The sequence below is a fragment of the Perna viridis genome, chromosome 8, assembly GCF_037379345.1.
Source record: "Perna viridis isolate PV_CMFRI_1.1 ecotype Kerala chromosome 8, ASM3737934v1, whole genome shotgun sequence".
NCBI lineage: Eukaryota > Metazoa > Mollusca > Bivalvia > Mytilida > Mytilidae > Perna > Perna viridis.
The window spans coordinates 8355323-8373011 of NC_142452.1; the positions used below are offsets into that span (position 1 = coordinate 8355323).

General features: G+C 32.0%; 1 protein-coding gene across 6 annotated transcripts in view; it reads right to left on the reverse strand.

Annotated features, from left to right (window-relative positions):
- The window catches only part of LOC148609180 (uncharacterized), an 88635-nt gene that overhangs the window by 62975 nt on the left and 7971 nt on the right, over positions 1-17689 (reverse strand). For 4 of the 6 annotated variants that reach the window (XM_088540391.1, XM_088540390.1, XM_088540440.1 and 1 more), the window contains one exon: positions 1905-2036. In XM_088540391.1, coding sequence (XP_088396517.1) covers positions 1905-2036 — 132 coding nt within the window. Of the gene's footprint in view, positions 1-1904; positions 2037-2813; positions 3285-9283; positions 10255-17689 lie in introns of those variants that run through there. The other 2 variants (XM_088540392.1, XM_088540433.1) reach the window with 2 other exon arrangements.

Consider the following 17689-nt stretch of genomic DNA (forward strand, 5'->3'; position numbering starts at 1 on the left):
GGGACTATTTTCAGGATTTTTCAGATATTTACAATTTGAAGGGCCATTCGGTAAAAAACCTTTTTTTTTCTTCAGATAATAGGCTCATTTCCAGCCAGAGAAGGTAAATGGCCCATGGTCCCTTGCCTTCCAAACCCCTGGGGTTATAATGTGGATATACTTTTTTATTTTTTCTAAAGAGTCACGAAACTATGGCAATACTGAAATGTCTCTGTCACTGGATAAACATATGACAATTTCTGATTCATTAAAAACAATAGTTACTCCTACACTACTAAAGCTCAGTTTAAATAAGCTGTGTTTGCAGCTGAAGGTAGCCACATTGCCAAATGATTGTTAAGCTTGGATGTGGATAATAAATTTTGAAGATTGGCTTTTTCAAAATACATTGCACATTAGCCACAATATTGTCACCTAACAGTATTGCTAATGAAAATTTTCTACTACCACTAACACAGAATAAGCTTTGTATTTAAATGTCTTCAGTGATAATTCTCTATATCAGTTGAAGGTGTAGGTATCAGCATGGCAACAATCCTCTACCATAATAAAGGCACATAACAACAATTAGTCCTTTAAAACAATCATTTACAACAGGATATTACAATTTCTTTTAAAGAAAGCAAATTTAAACTTCTTTCTATTGTTTAAATTTGTTACTTCTTGTGAAGTGCAATCAATAAACTTGTTAAAAACTTGTCAGACAATACTGATTAAAATGGTGATATAAACCTGACTGAAACTCAATATCTGTCAGAATTAATATTACCCCCATGGTGCACAATATTCTACTTTAAACATTGGAAATTATAAGTGAAATGACTACCAGAGCAGAAAATATATGGGCCGTCTACCATCTAATCATACTAAAGTCTGCACAAATTACTACTCTGCATAATGTATATTGTTTAAGATTATATGACCAACTACCAGAGTGGGGAAACTGGTAATAAACTCAATAGCTAAAACAGGGCCTTAGATCTTCCAGTATATGAATTCATCATAGTCACAATTTATTACATTTTCTTATTTTTAAGAATTCCAATTTAGAACTATTGGTTAGTTTATTTTTGAATATTTAAACCTACTGTGGCAAGTCTCTTCAATATTTCATTTAAACTTTGAAAACATAGACTGTAGCTGGTTAATGGAAAATGATGAATCAGCATTTTTGAAACACAAGACCTTTTTAACCAAAAATTATTCACAAATACAATTCACTATGTCAGAACTTTTATAACTTGAAATGCACATACAGGTCCTTACAGAAAAACAATATGTACTATAAATATTGAGAAATTATTATGGTTTTGTTCAGTCATTAGTTTTTGTGGCATTTGTTTCTCTCTCTAATCATGAATAAAAATATCCCACAAAATTATTTTCTCCCTTGCACACATACATGATAAAAACATTCATGAATTGAATAACTTCATCCCTGAAAATACTACCACATAAAAAAGATATATATTTTAAGGAAACAGTACAAAGGGAGATAATCAACTTTAATTTTAGATTTACAGGTAGTTTACTTCAAATTGTTGGTTAACAACAGGGTTTAACAGTTTTGTATATAGGTTAAAAATGTTATTTTTTTACATTTCTCCCCATATACATGTATGTATATTAAAATTCTTACTATTTTCTTGGCTGTTTTTTACACTCAAGAAGTTCCCCAATACTACATTTCTGATAAAAAATAAGAAAATGGTATGCTACAAACAGATACAAATAGCTCTGCCCGCCGAGTCAGTAATGGAGACATGTTTTATTCATGTTAAAATCATTTGTAACTGCACACTTTCCCCCTTTTTTTGAGTAATGCATTAACATAAATGCTTCATATTTACCTGGTTACACCAATTTTATAACTTCTTAAATTCCATGAAGATGAACACACTTACCTCCATTTTTCTTGCTTTCATCAGAATCATCATTATCACTTTCACTACCACTATCACTGCTTAGGTTATATCCATATGTCTTCTCCCACTCAGCATAGGATGAAAAGTTACTTCGGAATCCCTGGTTCCGACCTTAAAAAAAATTATTATTGACTACTTGGATGACTATATACTTTCACGGGTAATTGAAACTGTTCACCCCCTTTTTAGGATATCTCCAAAAGACTGAATACACATTATTTTCTATATGAACTGTAGACAACATATAACTTCTAAAGTGTTTTAATTAAAAGGTAACAAAATAGTTTCACATTCATTCAGTACCATTAAACTGATCCATCAAATATCCTAGAAAAAAGCACTTAGGTTCTACACTGTTGTTGAATCTCAGTTCAAATTTGAGAATTAACTTCCAGAGTTCACTTCGGTGGAAAATTATGACAAAATATAAATCACGTTCTACAAACACAGTAAATTAGTTTATTGAAATTTTATTGCAGATAAAGCAATCAATGAAAACTTTACAAGTATGTTATTGTTGCTTTTGAAAATACATGCTTTGTACACACATATAAATATTATTTCAATTCAAAAGTAATTATATTGATGGAAATGATAAAATATACAAAATGAGTTATTTCTCTTTGATTAAAAAGCCTGTGGGTATCATGAAGTAAATCAGCCCACAATTAAATGAACAGTTCTATAAAGACTAGCATAACAATATAAAAACACAAAACTGTCTAGCAGTTGATTACTCTATATCTATGATGATAGCAACCAGCATTGTCAGCCTAAAATAAAATCTTCATTTTTAATTGAACTACAGATCTGTTATAACATATATACTGGTTCAAACAAATTCTAAAAGGCATTATCTGGCCTATCCACACAAAAGTCCATGGATACCTGATTCTAGATCTGTGGGTACCTCAGGGGGATCGATCAATGGAGTTAGTCTCTTATTTCTGCCTGAAAGTTCATATAATCTAATATCTTAAGACAACAAACAAAATATGGTGTGCTTTCAAAAATAATAACTAGACAATGGAAAGATATTTATGCCTTTCAAAAGATGCAAGTTTGGTTTATATCAAAATATATTGATCATTGTTATTTAAAGTCAGTCACACTTTTTGAAATAATTTATAAAATTAAAATACTAAAGTTCTTTCAGATTCATTACTAAGTGTATGTACTTTGAACTTCTAAAATATTTTAATGTTATGTTGGACCCATAATGTTTAAGATTTTTTAAATGGTATTGATACGCTCCTTTTTATCAAAGCTGTCTGATGAAAGTGAGTCTACTTCAAATGATCAAGCACCTGTTGAGAATCATACCAAGAAACATTAAAGAGGTACACTAGCACTGAAGTGGCAAATGCAGAATAACAAAACTATGGACTTACAAAAAACTATTTACATTCAAGAATATTAAATTAAAAGGCAGACATTTACAAATGGCAAAGTTTTAATACAATATAGTATGTTGTATGACAAAACTACTAAATAATTGGGTTGTCAGTACTCTTTTATTGAATTAATTTGATAAATATCATTTATAAAGACAAATAGTTTGACAGTATTTAAATAGTTCCATGATCAATTCAAAAAATCTTATCGTTACAGAAGCTCCCCTACATGGGTGATTGCTAAGCAATTTCACAATGCATAACCTGCAATGTGCTGATTAGCACTTTACTAAGAGAAAGTTCACACATGTATGTTAAAAAAAAACAAGATCAAAAACACCCACTAAGGGGAATTCAACTTATATGGGGTTGCCAAACAATGTCCTATTGATAAAAGTCACTTGGCTCACACATAAAGCAGACATTGCCTAACACTGTACCGCTTGAGTAATGATCAAAATCAGTTTTTGTATTTGATGAAGACACAAGATTTAAATATCACTAAAGTAAAATAATGCATTAAAGTATACTTTTCTGTCAACTGAATTATTTTGGATGTTTTCAATTCATCACATTATTTAAAAACATATGCATTTAATAGCACTGATCTGTTATGTAATGCAATTAATAAGGATACATTTGTATAATTATGTTTTGAAGCCAATAATGCAAGTTTACAAGTAGTTGAGCAAAAAGTGAACAGTTTAAGGGCAATAGATGCAAAGTGATAACTGACTGGGAACCTTGGTTCAGGTGAGCTTACAAAATGGGTTGTCTACCAACCAAACCACACTTCTTTTGTAGGGTCAGGTTTGGGGAAACAAAATATAAGATAAGGAAACTTGACAGGACAGCTCAATGAAATATATTACACAATATGCAATAGATATTAGGATTTAGCTAAAGCCTCACATCCACTGGGACCTTATATACAAACTAATACGTTGTATTATGTGGACCCCAAATAAATCTGCTGATACATGTATTTCTTTTATTCATATCCATCAAGAATATATTCCTCATTATCAAGATTACTTATCAAGAAGCCTTATAAAGCTGTTGTAGCATGGAAGCTTTACACTAGTTTGCTTCTGAATAGACACACTGTATGGGGTTACTTTTTTTTATTGTGAAAAATGCAGGTACTTAGATCTAAGATGTCTGTTAGAAAATATCAGATTATTATTTTTGATAGTAAGTCTAAATATGTCAATTTACTAAACTTCCTTTTGAGTTTTGTTAAAACATTAAATTTGGAAACAAAGATCAGAAAACAGTACAAATCTGAGGAGTTCAGATCCTTGCTCCTGAGTAAGTGCGACAAGATCATCACAGAGGGAATCTGTGATATACACATACAGATACAGACAGCAAAAGCAAGAAGAAAATTTCTAGAAGAATTAAAGAAAAACATTGCATTAAAAAATCCCTTCTGGCATTTTTCAATTTATTGTACGGCATACTAGCAGATAACTATACTTTTTTCACATTCTGAAAATAAAAAAAACAACAGGTGTATGAAAATGCAAAAAAAAGTAATAATAAACAAGAGGCTCCTAGGAGCCTGAATCACTCACCTTGTTGAATTTTGCCTTTCAAAGGCAATAAATTAAACAAGAAATCTTTGGTAGGACTTATCACATGATCTTTTCAACAATTGAAAGTTTCTTATTGACTGAAAACTATTTAAAAAAAAACTCTTTCAAGGGCAATAACTCTTACAAGGAGCCTGACGACTTTTGTAGTCCTAACAATATGGATCATTTTAACTACTGAAAGAATTTGGATATACCTAACAAATTAGGAGATATATGTGAAAAACTACTGTCTGACCCATATGTTCTATTTTTAGTAACAGTGGCCATGTTTTTCAATGAATCAAAAATCCCAATGTCAGTTCTATGGAGGATACCCAAAGGAACATTCATACCAAGTTTGGTTTCAATTGGTCAAGTAGTGTCAGAGGAGAAGATTTTTGAAAGAAATAACTTTTAAAATAGCAAAAATCGTTGAAAAAATGCAATAACTCCAACATGGCTTAATGGATTAAAACCAAAATTTGACCAGTAATAGATCTCATCATGCTGAACACTTTTAACCCTGTCAGAATTCAGCTAAACTTAATGGTTTAGGAGATGTATGTGAAAAACTACTGTCCGAGTAACGGCGGCCATGTTTTTTGACAAATTAAAAATCCCCACATCAATTCTATGCTGTATACCCTAAGGAACATTCATACCAAGTTTATATCCAATTAGTCAAGTAGTTTCAGAGCAGAAGAATTTTGTATAATTGTTAATGACGACGGATGTTGACGACGGACGATGACAACGGACGCCAAGTGATGGCAATAGCTCACATGGCCTTTGCTAGGTGAGCTAAAAAGGGATTAATAAACAGTAATACCCCATACTCCTATCTAGTATTAACAATAAAATTGTTCTTTCATATTCAAATAAATAACTTATAAAATAAACTACTTCTTTTTGGGTTTATAGACTTTTTGGGTTTATAGACTTTTTGAGCTCTTAATGTATGTTTACATTGCAATAAATACTTATTTTGTATGATTTATATTACAATGGAATGAGTTGGAGGTAAAAGATAAATCTATTTTGGTCATATTCATGAAATTTAAGGTTCTACCTAAGTGTTGTCTAAAGCGTAAAATAAGCATTAAGGTTTAAAGCAAGATGTTCAAGTATATATTTTTTTGTTTTGTTTCCTCCACACAAATTAGTCCATGTTGTATACTAGTTCTCTAAATATGGCCTTATGGGTAAAGCCATTTCTATTTATTTGATGTCTTGAAGTCCTACCTAACACAGCATAAGTAGATCATATAGAATTATACAGTATCGAGATCTGCATTTGAATTTTTTTTCATCAAATTTAGGTAACCAACCAAATCTGTCCTATCCATATATTTTTGTTGTTATGGTATGTTTCATATATAATAGACACAACAGATGCTCCTTATTATAATCTATCTTAATATCAGGATAAAGCCTGTGAGAGTTCAATTTTCAACAATTTCTAGCTTTTTATGCTTATATAATCAATTCACCAACTGCTTGCCACAATATGTTCTTTAGAAAGAGAAAGGATATCATATGATGCAATAAATACAAATCAAATCGTACATCATGAATTCTTAATAACATTGCATGCTGGTCTTTAAAGAAAATGCTTTTATTTATTTCAAGTCTATTGAAACATATCAATCTAAAACATCTCTTTCTTAAATGTTGTAATGTCACAATATGGAAGACAAGAGATTAAATCTGTCAGATGATGGTAGTGTACAAGTTGTCTTTGTCCCCCTTCCTTTATGCTATAAAAAACACAGTAAATACCAGTTGCCCCCTTCCATACAAATTAGAATACTTTTAAGTAATAACAATTAATATAGCAAAAAGTTGTCGAAAAAGGACAATGACATGGTTAAACAGATTTACATGAAAATTTGACCAGATAGACCTCATCATGCTGAACATTTTACCCTATGTTAGAATTTGGCTAACCTAACAGTTTTTGAGATATATACAAAAAAACTTCTGTCCGACCCCTGTGTTCTATTTATAGTAACAGTGGCCATGTTTTTATAACAGATCACAAATTCCAAAATCAGTAGTACGCAGTTCTATACCCTAAGGAACATTCATACCAAGTTTGGTTCTAATTGTATGGTTGTGTCATAGGAGAAGATTTTTGAACGAAATAACATTAAAATAGCGAGAAAAAAAAATTTTTGAAAAAGGGCAATAACTCCACCATGGCTAAACAGATTTACACCAAAATTTGACCACTGATAGATCTCATCATACAAAACACTTTTGTCCCAGTCAGAATTTGGCTAAACCTAATGGTTTTGAAAATAAAAAAAAAATCCCTACCCAAATCAGTTCTATGCAGAATATCCTAAGGAATATTCATACCAAGTTTGGTTCAAGTTTTGAAAAAAATTTAATGACAAGGATGATGGATGATGGTTGACAACGTCAGACGCCAAGTGATGGCAACAGTTCATATGATCCTTTAGGCTAGGTGAGCTAAAATTTGCTTTTATGCTGAAATTCACAGAGATTATTTAAGTCAAACAATAGCCATGGTATTAATTGTGCTAACTTCCTAAGAAAACTGTCTACCTTTATAATTGGCCATTGAACAGAGGGTGGAATTAGTATCATATAATACATAGCAACACAGAGACTGTTTCAAGCACTGGATTAGTTAAATTTCACTGTGCAAAACTCGTACATTCATTGGTCGCATGAACTTAAGACAACTTTTCAATTTTTGACCCTCACATTAAAAATGCTTCAAACTGCCAATTGATGCTAGGTAAACATCAAGTATAATAGTTTCACATGCTGTAACCTTGAAGTTTATGTAAATTTTAACTGAACATTTGAATTAACTCAGTTTCATTCCCCAATATTTTGTAAGGAATTTACATCATTTTCATGAGAAACTTCATATCAGTTTTGTGTCAATGTACCCATAATTGGTGAATCTAACTATTGCTTATAATATTGTTATGACATACATGTTTACAAAACCTCCTACCAAGAAGTAACATGTACTGTAATGTATCAATCTATCTCAGGTCTTTTACAACTAATTAGGATTTTTTAATGAAGTTTTCACTCAACGAACAGACTATGCCATTAAACCGTGTTTGTTCTATACATTGTAGTTTCAAATCACCATTGATCTAGAGGCTTGTATTTATTGTTTGAATTCAGTTAATGAAGGTTTTGGACTTCAAAGTACTTCAGTGCATGTCTAATACACTTTTAATAAATATGATGAATTTGAAAGAGATTTCAATCATTCTTGGCATTTGAAGAGTATGGTGAAGGTGAAAAATGAAAATAATTTCAAACTAGAAAAACAGTCTGTGAGCATCCAATGCTCACTAACTTGATACCACCCACTCCCTCATTTGATAACTATGATGAACATTTTAACCTCTATTTTGATTAGAATTAAAATCTAAAATTAGAGGTACACAATGGGAACAATGAAAGTTTCATTCAATCCCATTCAGTGGTATAGAAGGCGTAAGGGATATGAGATGGGTACAACCATGTCCCCATATTCACAAATGATAAAGTCACTCAGTGTTCCACTATGTGAAACCCCAAAACTGATTAAGATCAAAATCTAAAATAGAAGGTGCACAATGGGAACATGTCAAAAAGATTTGAAAGTTTCATTCAATTCCATTCAGTGGTGGGGGAGAAGTAACGGATAAGAGAATTCCTCCTGTGCATTGGAAGGAACAAAGGAAGGACAGAAGGATGAACAGACCCCCTGATCCCTATATACCTCAACATTGTAAGTGGTGGGTATAACAAGCAGATAGACTTTTTTTTATTGTAGCAGCTTAAAAAGCTTTTGCACTATCATCACATCACAAAAAAACTTTACAATCACCTTAACCTTTGACCTTAAACACTCAGAAAATGTATCAATTTTGTTCTCAGGTATTTGATCCGTAAGATAAATATATTAAAATTTAGCTATCCAGTGCCCAATGCTGTGACTTAGGATATGCCTGTATTATTAAGGATTATTGCTGTTGTTACCAAATTTCCTATAAATGTAATGATAATGCCATTTGTTATATGACCTTTACTTCTTTTGAAAATTCCTTTTGACTATTGCCTTAAGTTTGCCAATCAATTTGGTCATTTTTGTCATACCCTTTATATAGTACACATTTTGTATACCAACCTGATCAACATACTATACTAATGACCTTTTCAATGATTATAAATACCATGAAAGTGGCTTCAAGTTTTTACCATAGGTTTACATTGATATAATTTGACACACAAATATCATGGCACCTGTATAACCAATAACTAACATTTAAATGTGGTTCAATCCAAACCATTTAAAGTGGTAAATAAGAAATGAAAACATAATTTTCCCCTAAATTAGTTTTAACCTTACCATTATATGGAGCTATGCTAACAGATCTAAATGATAAGTTAACTTCCCAAGGATTCTCATGTTCTACGCTAATCAGTGGTGTTTCAGGAACTCTTGAGCGTCCCATCGAATGCATTAGAATTCCTGTTTTTGAAAAACTTCCAATTCAACTTCTATTATACTTGCACTAATTTTATTGTAAATATTCAGCAGTGTTCCACATATTATATTTAACACTCATTCAAATATTTTCAATGATGCCTGTTTTACCCATACCTATAACTAGTTTAGCTATACGATCTGTTCATATAACGATATTTCTAATACAGTAGAAAATCTCCACCCAGAACTTAGTATATCCTCTGAGAAGAATATATGACAAACAAACCCCTGATCTATACAGTTATCCATCAAATGAAGATTATTTGAAGGACCTTTTAGCTAACAGTTGTCAAGTAACTTCAGTCAACAACTTTAAATATCCATATAAAATACTCCTAATATCTATAAACTACAAGTAACATCAAGTAGAAGCTGTCATTTAAAACTCTGATCAGTCAAAAATCAAGCATTAAAAAGTCCCTTTTTAAATCAAGATCTAATTTCTCAAAACCAAAAGTAGGAAATCATTGTTAACTTTCAGTCCTGTATTCTCCACACATCAGCTATTTATCACAGTAATAGATTTAACATTCCAAAATAACATGCAACTTCCACAATATCGAGAAAAAAATCAATCGCAAATAATCAATGAATCTTGATGCTTTGTAGAAATAAATAAGTGGTATTCAATCAATGCCATATTTGTCCATATCACCTTTGTAATTATTGATACTCCAAAAAGACAGTAACAAACTTATAAAAGTTGATCCTGACAATTCAATTTAGTTATGAAGTTTGTGACCCATGTGAAAACATTCCTAGTTCAACATATTTCCTTGCGATCTGTAAGATGAGAAGTACTATTCAAACCAACTAATTCCTTTTTCTACAGTATATTCTATTCAGGTAGATATGACAAAGTCTTTTAAATGCCAACATCAACAAGCTTTATTTAAGAGGACTAAAAAATTCTATGGATCATAAAATTTTTGTTAATTATCAATAGAACTAATTAAAGTTTATACAAATAGAGACACGGGACGATAAAAACCCATATTTGTGTATGGAATATTGTACAAACTGCGCTATTCATTGCTGTTTATTGAATTAAATCATATTTCAATTGACTAATGCAATGTATAATTCTAAGCGGTAAAAACATTGCAGACTTTATTCATATATGAAGAAGGTTATCTTTCCTAAATCTCCCCCTATATGGTTAATTGATCATAAGCCTCTTTCAAATATATATCTTACACTTCAGAAATCAGGTGTTTAAATGAAAACCATTATTTTTGAACAGCTTAATCTCTTAGTAACATTTAATAAATAGGATTACTGCTTCAAACATAGCTGCTATCAGTTTTATTAGGGATACAAATAATTCTGAATAGTGACATTATTTTTAATAGTTCAGGTGTAAAATGTAATATTGAATGTAACATGAATCGGTTATCTTGTAGAATCTATTGATTACCTCTATTAGATTATGAGCAGTTATATGGCAATTTATTAACATGTCAGCATCATTATTATACCAGGAAAATTAGCTTACTCATATGAAGGAAAACTATAGTGAGTACTCGTTTATGGCTGGTTGGTAAATATCATGACTTTCCTGAATCTAAACTGAACCAACACATAATTTGAATTATGTAATATAGTAAGTTAACAGAACTGCAAATATGTATATGAAATATTAAATGCAACAATTTATAATAAGGTTACTTTGCAATATATTGGAAGCTTTCTGGTCTTCATGAAATTGTGGGACATACTGAAAATAACATAAAACTAGAGGCTCAAGAGAGCCTGAATCGCTCACCTGGTTAACCATTTGCTTATTTAAAAAAAAAACTTGAGGAATGAGACAGGCAAAGTTAAAATCAACTAAATTGTCAAATGCAAGAAATGCTTTTCATAGCATTTTCATGACCTGAACCAGAATTTTGCTTAAGGCAACAATTTTTGAATTTTTTTCCAAAAACCTGTCTTATGACCCCTAAGTTCCATTTTTAGTAATTTTTAGTATAGGCAGCCATATCTATTCACAGATTAAAAATCACAACAGTCATTTTGAGCACAATACACTTAAGAACTATTATGCTTATTTTCATTCAATGATCTTAAATGGTTTCAGAGATGATTTTCAAAGTTGTACATGTGAAAAAAAAACAACAAAAAACTGTTTCAGGGGTCGTAACTCCTACATTAGTCAATTTAGGCATAGGTCCTTCTTATGATGCTTAACAATTTTAGCCAGAAATTTGCTAAAGGCAACGGTTTTTGAGTTATTTGCAAATAATTGCCATCTGACCCCTATGTTCTATTTTTAGTAATGGCAGCCATGTTTTTTTCACGAATCAACAATCCCAACAATTATTTTGTGTGGGATATCCTAAGGAACATAAATGCCAACTTTCATTGAATTCTGTGCAATGGATTTTGAGAAGAAGATTTTCAAAGTTGCACATGCGAAAAATGCAAAAAAAAACTGTTTCAGGGGTCGTAACTCCTACATCAGTTGACCAAACTTTTTGAAAATTTCGGCATAGGTCCGTCTCATGATGCTGAACAATATTATTCATGCCAGTGATAGGGATAATTTGGTTAGTATACTTCTTAAACCTCCTGAATTAAGGCTGGGAATTTACATGTGGAATCCAATAAAAATGACTTCAAAATTGGACTAAAAATTTAAAAAAGTTTTAAAAAATTTTGGGGGACCATAAGAAATATCTTAAATCTGACTGAAAAATGCAGGCAGGAATTTTGAAAATCATACCACAATACAAAACATGATTTCTGGCCCCTTTTAATTTGGCCCCTCATAATTTGAAAACTGTAAGAGATTCTGAAATATGATTGAAAAATGCAGGCAAGGACTTTCATGAGGAATTTAATAATAAAAATTATTCATAGTCATTTTGTTTCTCTTCAAGGGCAACAATTCCAACATTTGCAGACCAAAGATAAAAAAGTTACCGGTATAAACCGGACAAAAAATTGGCTTAAAAAGCAATAGTTTGATCATGAGTCAATGGTCAAGATCAAAGGTACCCAACTTCGGAAGGTAATACATTATCTTTAAATGATCTGTAAACATACAAAATATGAAAAGACTATGTCAAAAGATGAACAAGCAACTTGTAGCCAAATGTCCCCCACCACCGCAAAACAAGTTAAAAGTGCAAAAGTCCCATAACTCCTGTAAAATTTGTAGAATCAAAATTCTTGCATAATATGTTCAACAAATGGTGTCTAATAATCCCACAATATTGGAACAAAATCTATCACATGGTTTCCGAGGAAATGTGTCCACAAGAGTGACTGGACAGACAGACACTGGTATTTCTAAGTCTAATTTCCCATAGCAGTGGTAATCAAGTAATCAAGGGAACCAAGATTATGGCATCAATCAAAAAAATGTAATTCAGGGACAAAGACCAGACATGGAAAACAGACACACACCAAGAAGAACACAAAGCAACTAAACTCATACATACAAAGTAACAAAAGCAAACGAGAAACTTGGACTCCACTAAAAACTGGGAGCATGGACCAGGTGCACTGGTAGGGTAAGCGTCCTCTACTTTTCTAGAAACACCCGCCGAGTTGCTCATAAAAAGTCAAGTCCGGGGTAGACAAAATACAAAATAGGAAAGGAAAACTATGACATGTAGAATAAATCAGTTTCCATGGTGCAAAGTACTGACCAGACAAGAAATTGGCTTTAAAAAATCAATTATTTGACCTTGAGATCAACACGTCCCCTTCTGTGAGACATAAACAAAGTTTAATTTACACTTTAAAGCATAATTTAGAGCTTCTTAGGGCACAATATGATACAATCAGACAGACAAGTCAAAAATTTGATCAGCATTGAAGTGGCCCCTTTTTGGCCCTATTTCCAACGTTTGTTTATGGTTCCAGTCACAACCTCTAAAACAAAAAATAGATACCCTGTTTATCATAGGAGCCCCCTGCGTCATTTGTTAGCAGTGACTTTTTTTTTAGTAAAACAAATGTGTCTGTAAGACAATAATGATGCCCCTACTCGCTAAATTTGCCAAATAAGAACATGTTTTTGTATGAAGACATGGTTTGCAGATTCAGAAATCCTTCCAAGACTTGTGATACTCATGGTCCAAAGTCCAACTACCCCCAGTTCCTTAATATTTCATGAAAATCAAGAACCTATGATCTTGCACACCATCATTATGTGAAGAAACATCCTGCAAAAATTATTTTAGATATAGTTCAAAAACTACAAGAGGAGATAGCCATACAAGCCATATAGCCCTATTTCTGAGTAAAATGACTAAGTGTAACTATCACCAATTTCAGTAATATTTCACAAAAGTCAAAATCCTTTGGCCCTGCACACCTTCATCATGTGTACAAATATCCTGAGAATATTTTAGATGTAGTTCAAAAACTCCATGAGGAGATAGCCGGACAAGCCATGATCCATATATTTCTGAGTAAAATGACTAAGTGTAACTATCACCAATTTCCGTAACATTTTACAAAAATCAAAATCCTTTGGCCCTGCACACCTTCATCATGTGTAGAAATATCCTATAAAATATTTTATATGTAGATAAAAAAACTGTACGAAGAGATAGCCGGACAAGCCATGATCATGTGTAATCCTGACGGACAGACGTACAGAGGTAAATTAATATGTCCCTGACAGTTTGTTGCAGGGGGTATAAAATCCTGTACTTCCTTCGAGGCTGTGGCATCTTGTGCCACAGTTTCAAAGATTCTCAAATTATCATCCAGACATTAGAAAAATGCTTACTTCTAGCCCATATTTGGACCCTAATTCCTAACTTTTTAAATTTTTATCCCCACCTTCCATTATTGGTAAGGCACCTTGAGGTTAAAATTTAAAAGAGATCTTTTTATATATAATCAAGTTATTATACAGACATCAGGAAAATGCAAGTTTCTGGTCACTTTTTTTGTCTCATACTCATACTCCTAAATGGTTCAAGTCTCAACCACAAAAATCAATCCCAGTCTGACCTTTGGGTATAGAAAAATGTGGAACGATATTATTAACATCAAGGCTTTAACTTGGTGTTCAACAGTGAAATTCTATGAAATACTTATACTTGGACTCTTTTTAGGCCCTTAATACCAAAACAGTAGGGACTATAATGTCCAAAATCAAAACCAACCCTCCTTTTGCTTTTTTGATTTAGAATCTTCAACTTAATTCAAGAAAACCCAGTGTCTACAAAAGACCACACAGACAATGGTACAGCCAAAAAGGGCAAATTGGCTCATTTCTTCTACCAATTAAAAAAAAAATTATGTAAATGTTATTTTTATAATTACTCATGCAGATTTAATTGCCTGATTTCATCAAATATACATTTCATTTTCAAACCTACTAGATCTATAAACCCTGCAAAAAACAAGTTTTAAAACAGGATTGCTTATTGAGAATCAAGATAGCATTCATTGCATACAACCAAATAAAAATAGATTATACAAATCAATTTATTGTTTTAGGATCACCAGAGTTGTATCCCTTTCCTGACAGGGTTCACACTCAAACTTACCTGCAGTAGAGATTTATTTGCCAGTCTATCACATCTCAAGCATGTGATCTCTGGATAAAATAGTGCAACAATTGAAATATTCATTTTTTATAACTTATACACATGAGTCAATGACAAAAAAATCTTGTTCCACTTACTTGCAGTGTCTTGCCTAGCATCGTCAAAATCTATAGACATTCTAGAGCCTATTACTATCATTATACTTAAAGCATCTCTTGAAGGAAATAACAAAGAAATGTTGGTAAAGTCATGGAAATAATATCAAATCAAAGACTGTCAAGTGTCTTTCATGGTACCAGACTATCTGTTATCCTATGTCAAGTTTAGATCAATAGTAATATAGGAAATTACATGACATAACTTTGTATTTTGCAGGAAACATCAAGACCTAATCCTGTGATTTAATCAATATATCATTTTGGTTCTGATAAATATGGAAAATAATTACTGTATTAGCCGATCAAATAATGATTGTCAACTTGTTGCATTTTCCTGAAAGTACAAAAGAATCCTTATTTACAAAGCTTTCATCCTTAAATCTACTGTAGCATAAAGAAGTGACTTTAAAACAGAAGAACAGACACACAGTCATTCATTATAGTTACATCTTAAATTATATTCTAATAATACAAGTTTGGAATCCATCTCTGTGGGCCCCACCATAGCAATTAAGTCATATCTACCAGTCGATCTACCCACATGCCAAATATTAAAGTCCACATTGAAAGACAAAAAAGTTACAGCACTGACACTAGTTTGTTACTGAAAAACAGGAATTTGACCTTGAGGTCAAAGTTTGAAGTCATAGGCCACCACAATGGTACACAATACATTGTCTTTAGGTGATCTATCCACATGCTAAATACCAAAAGCCCTAGACACAAGTGTGTCACCTATAAAATATAAATATGACCTTGTGGTCAAAGTTCAAGGTCATAGGCCACTATCCATGGAACCAGACATGTCATCTTTATGTGATCTACCCACATGCAAAATATCAAAAGCTCACATCTATAGACAAAAAAAAGTTACAGTTCAGAGACAAGTTTGTCACTGAAAAACAGGAATTTGACCTTAAGGTCAAAGTTCAATGTCAAAGACCACTATTCATGGTAAGAGACACTTCATCTTTAAGTGATCTACCTACACACAAAATATAAAAAGCCTACATCGAAAAACAAAAAAGTTGCAGCCTGGACACAAGTTTGTAATGGACAGACAGATGCACAGACGGATGGATGGACAGAGTGATCACCATATGGTGACCTCCACTTTTCGTGGCAGGCCTTAAAAAAAGAGCTGCCCCATGAGTGCATGATACATCAAAAATGAAAGGAAGCCTATGACCATGGATACAAGAAAATATCTCAGTTTCATACATTTTAATGAAAAAGTCCCAAAAATGGAAAACGTGAAATGAAACTTTATAGAAAACAAAATGGAGCCTATAACCATGGATACAAAGAATATCTCAAAAGTGGCACTTGCTGAAAGCGTTTTTTAGCTAGAGCCCTGAAACCGAAAAACCAACCACGCTCTTTTAAATGCAAAAGTCCTATAACTCAAAAATTAAATGTTCAAAATTAATTTAAAATCAAAGGGAGCTTTCTTCCAAATTTTATTTAAATGACTTAAAGCTATTTGGAGTCATTGTAAGAAGTGTTGACAAATGATGGACAGATTGATGAATAGAGAGACAGACAGCAGTATGCCATAACACATCCTATCTATATAATCTCCATGTTTTAAAAATAGCAAAGGGAGCCATATTTTACACTTGACACTTTTTTTCAACAGATACCAATAGAATTCTTGTGACCAAATTTGCAAAGAATCTGCAAGGTATTTTCAGATTAGAAGATTTTTAAAGAAAAGTCGAAAATGACAAAATTCACAAAGTAATTACACAGCCTGACCAAGGACATATTAAATGGTTTATGTTTGTTCATGCGAACTTCCAATTAATTTTTTTTAACATTTTCTCAATATTTCTGACCTGCATGGGTCAAATGACGGACAAGTCTGCAATACTTATATAAAGCTACAAGGACCAAATGTTATACCCTACACATCACCCCTCTGAAAATATTGAAAATATTGTTCACATATAAAAGTTCACTCTTTGCCATATAAATTTCTGACAACAAGCCTGAACCCAAAAATTTTAAAGAACTTATATAGTGATCACTGGCATGTTAGCCAAATTCTACAAGCCCACCAGCATTTTTACCAACCATGGCTGTCAGACTGGTAGTCAATTTTGAAAACGGTTTGATAAATTGCTTAAAAAGAACTGCAATTATATGTATCAAAAGATTGTCACAATTAAAATGACTTAACAAATTTTGAAAATACTTACTATAAGGAAAAAAAAAGAATTTATAAATTAAACTCTTTTTTTCCACTTACATGATAATGAGCACAGTTTTTTCAAAGAAAAGATGAATTTATAACTCATTTGTATACTAACATGAGCTTGAGCAAAGTTTTACAAAAAAAAAGTTGAATAGATAATTCATTTTTCTACTTACATGAGCTTGAGCGGAGTTTTACTACCGTACACATGGTACAGATATTGGGCACTATGAAAGGACAATTTTCAGGTCATACATAAACATGATTTAATGAAGTCAAAGCTAATCACTTTAAGAAAAAGCTGATATTACAAATTTCAATATCAATGTTAAAAGGTACAGGGTACAACTATCCATGGTTTTTATCTACCTATTCTGAGCTTAAATTTTCCATC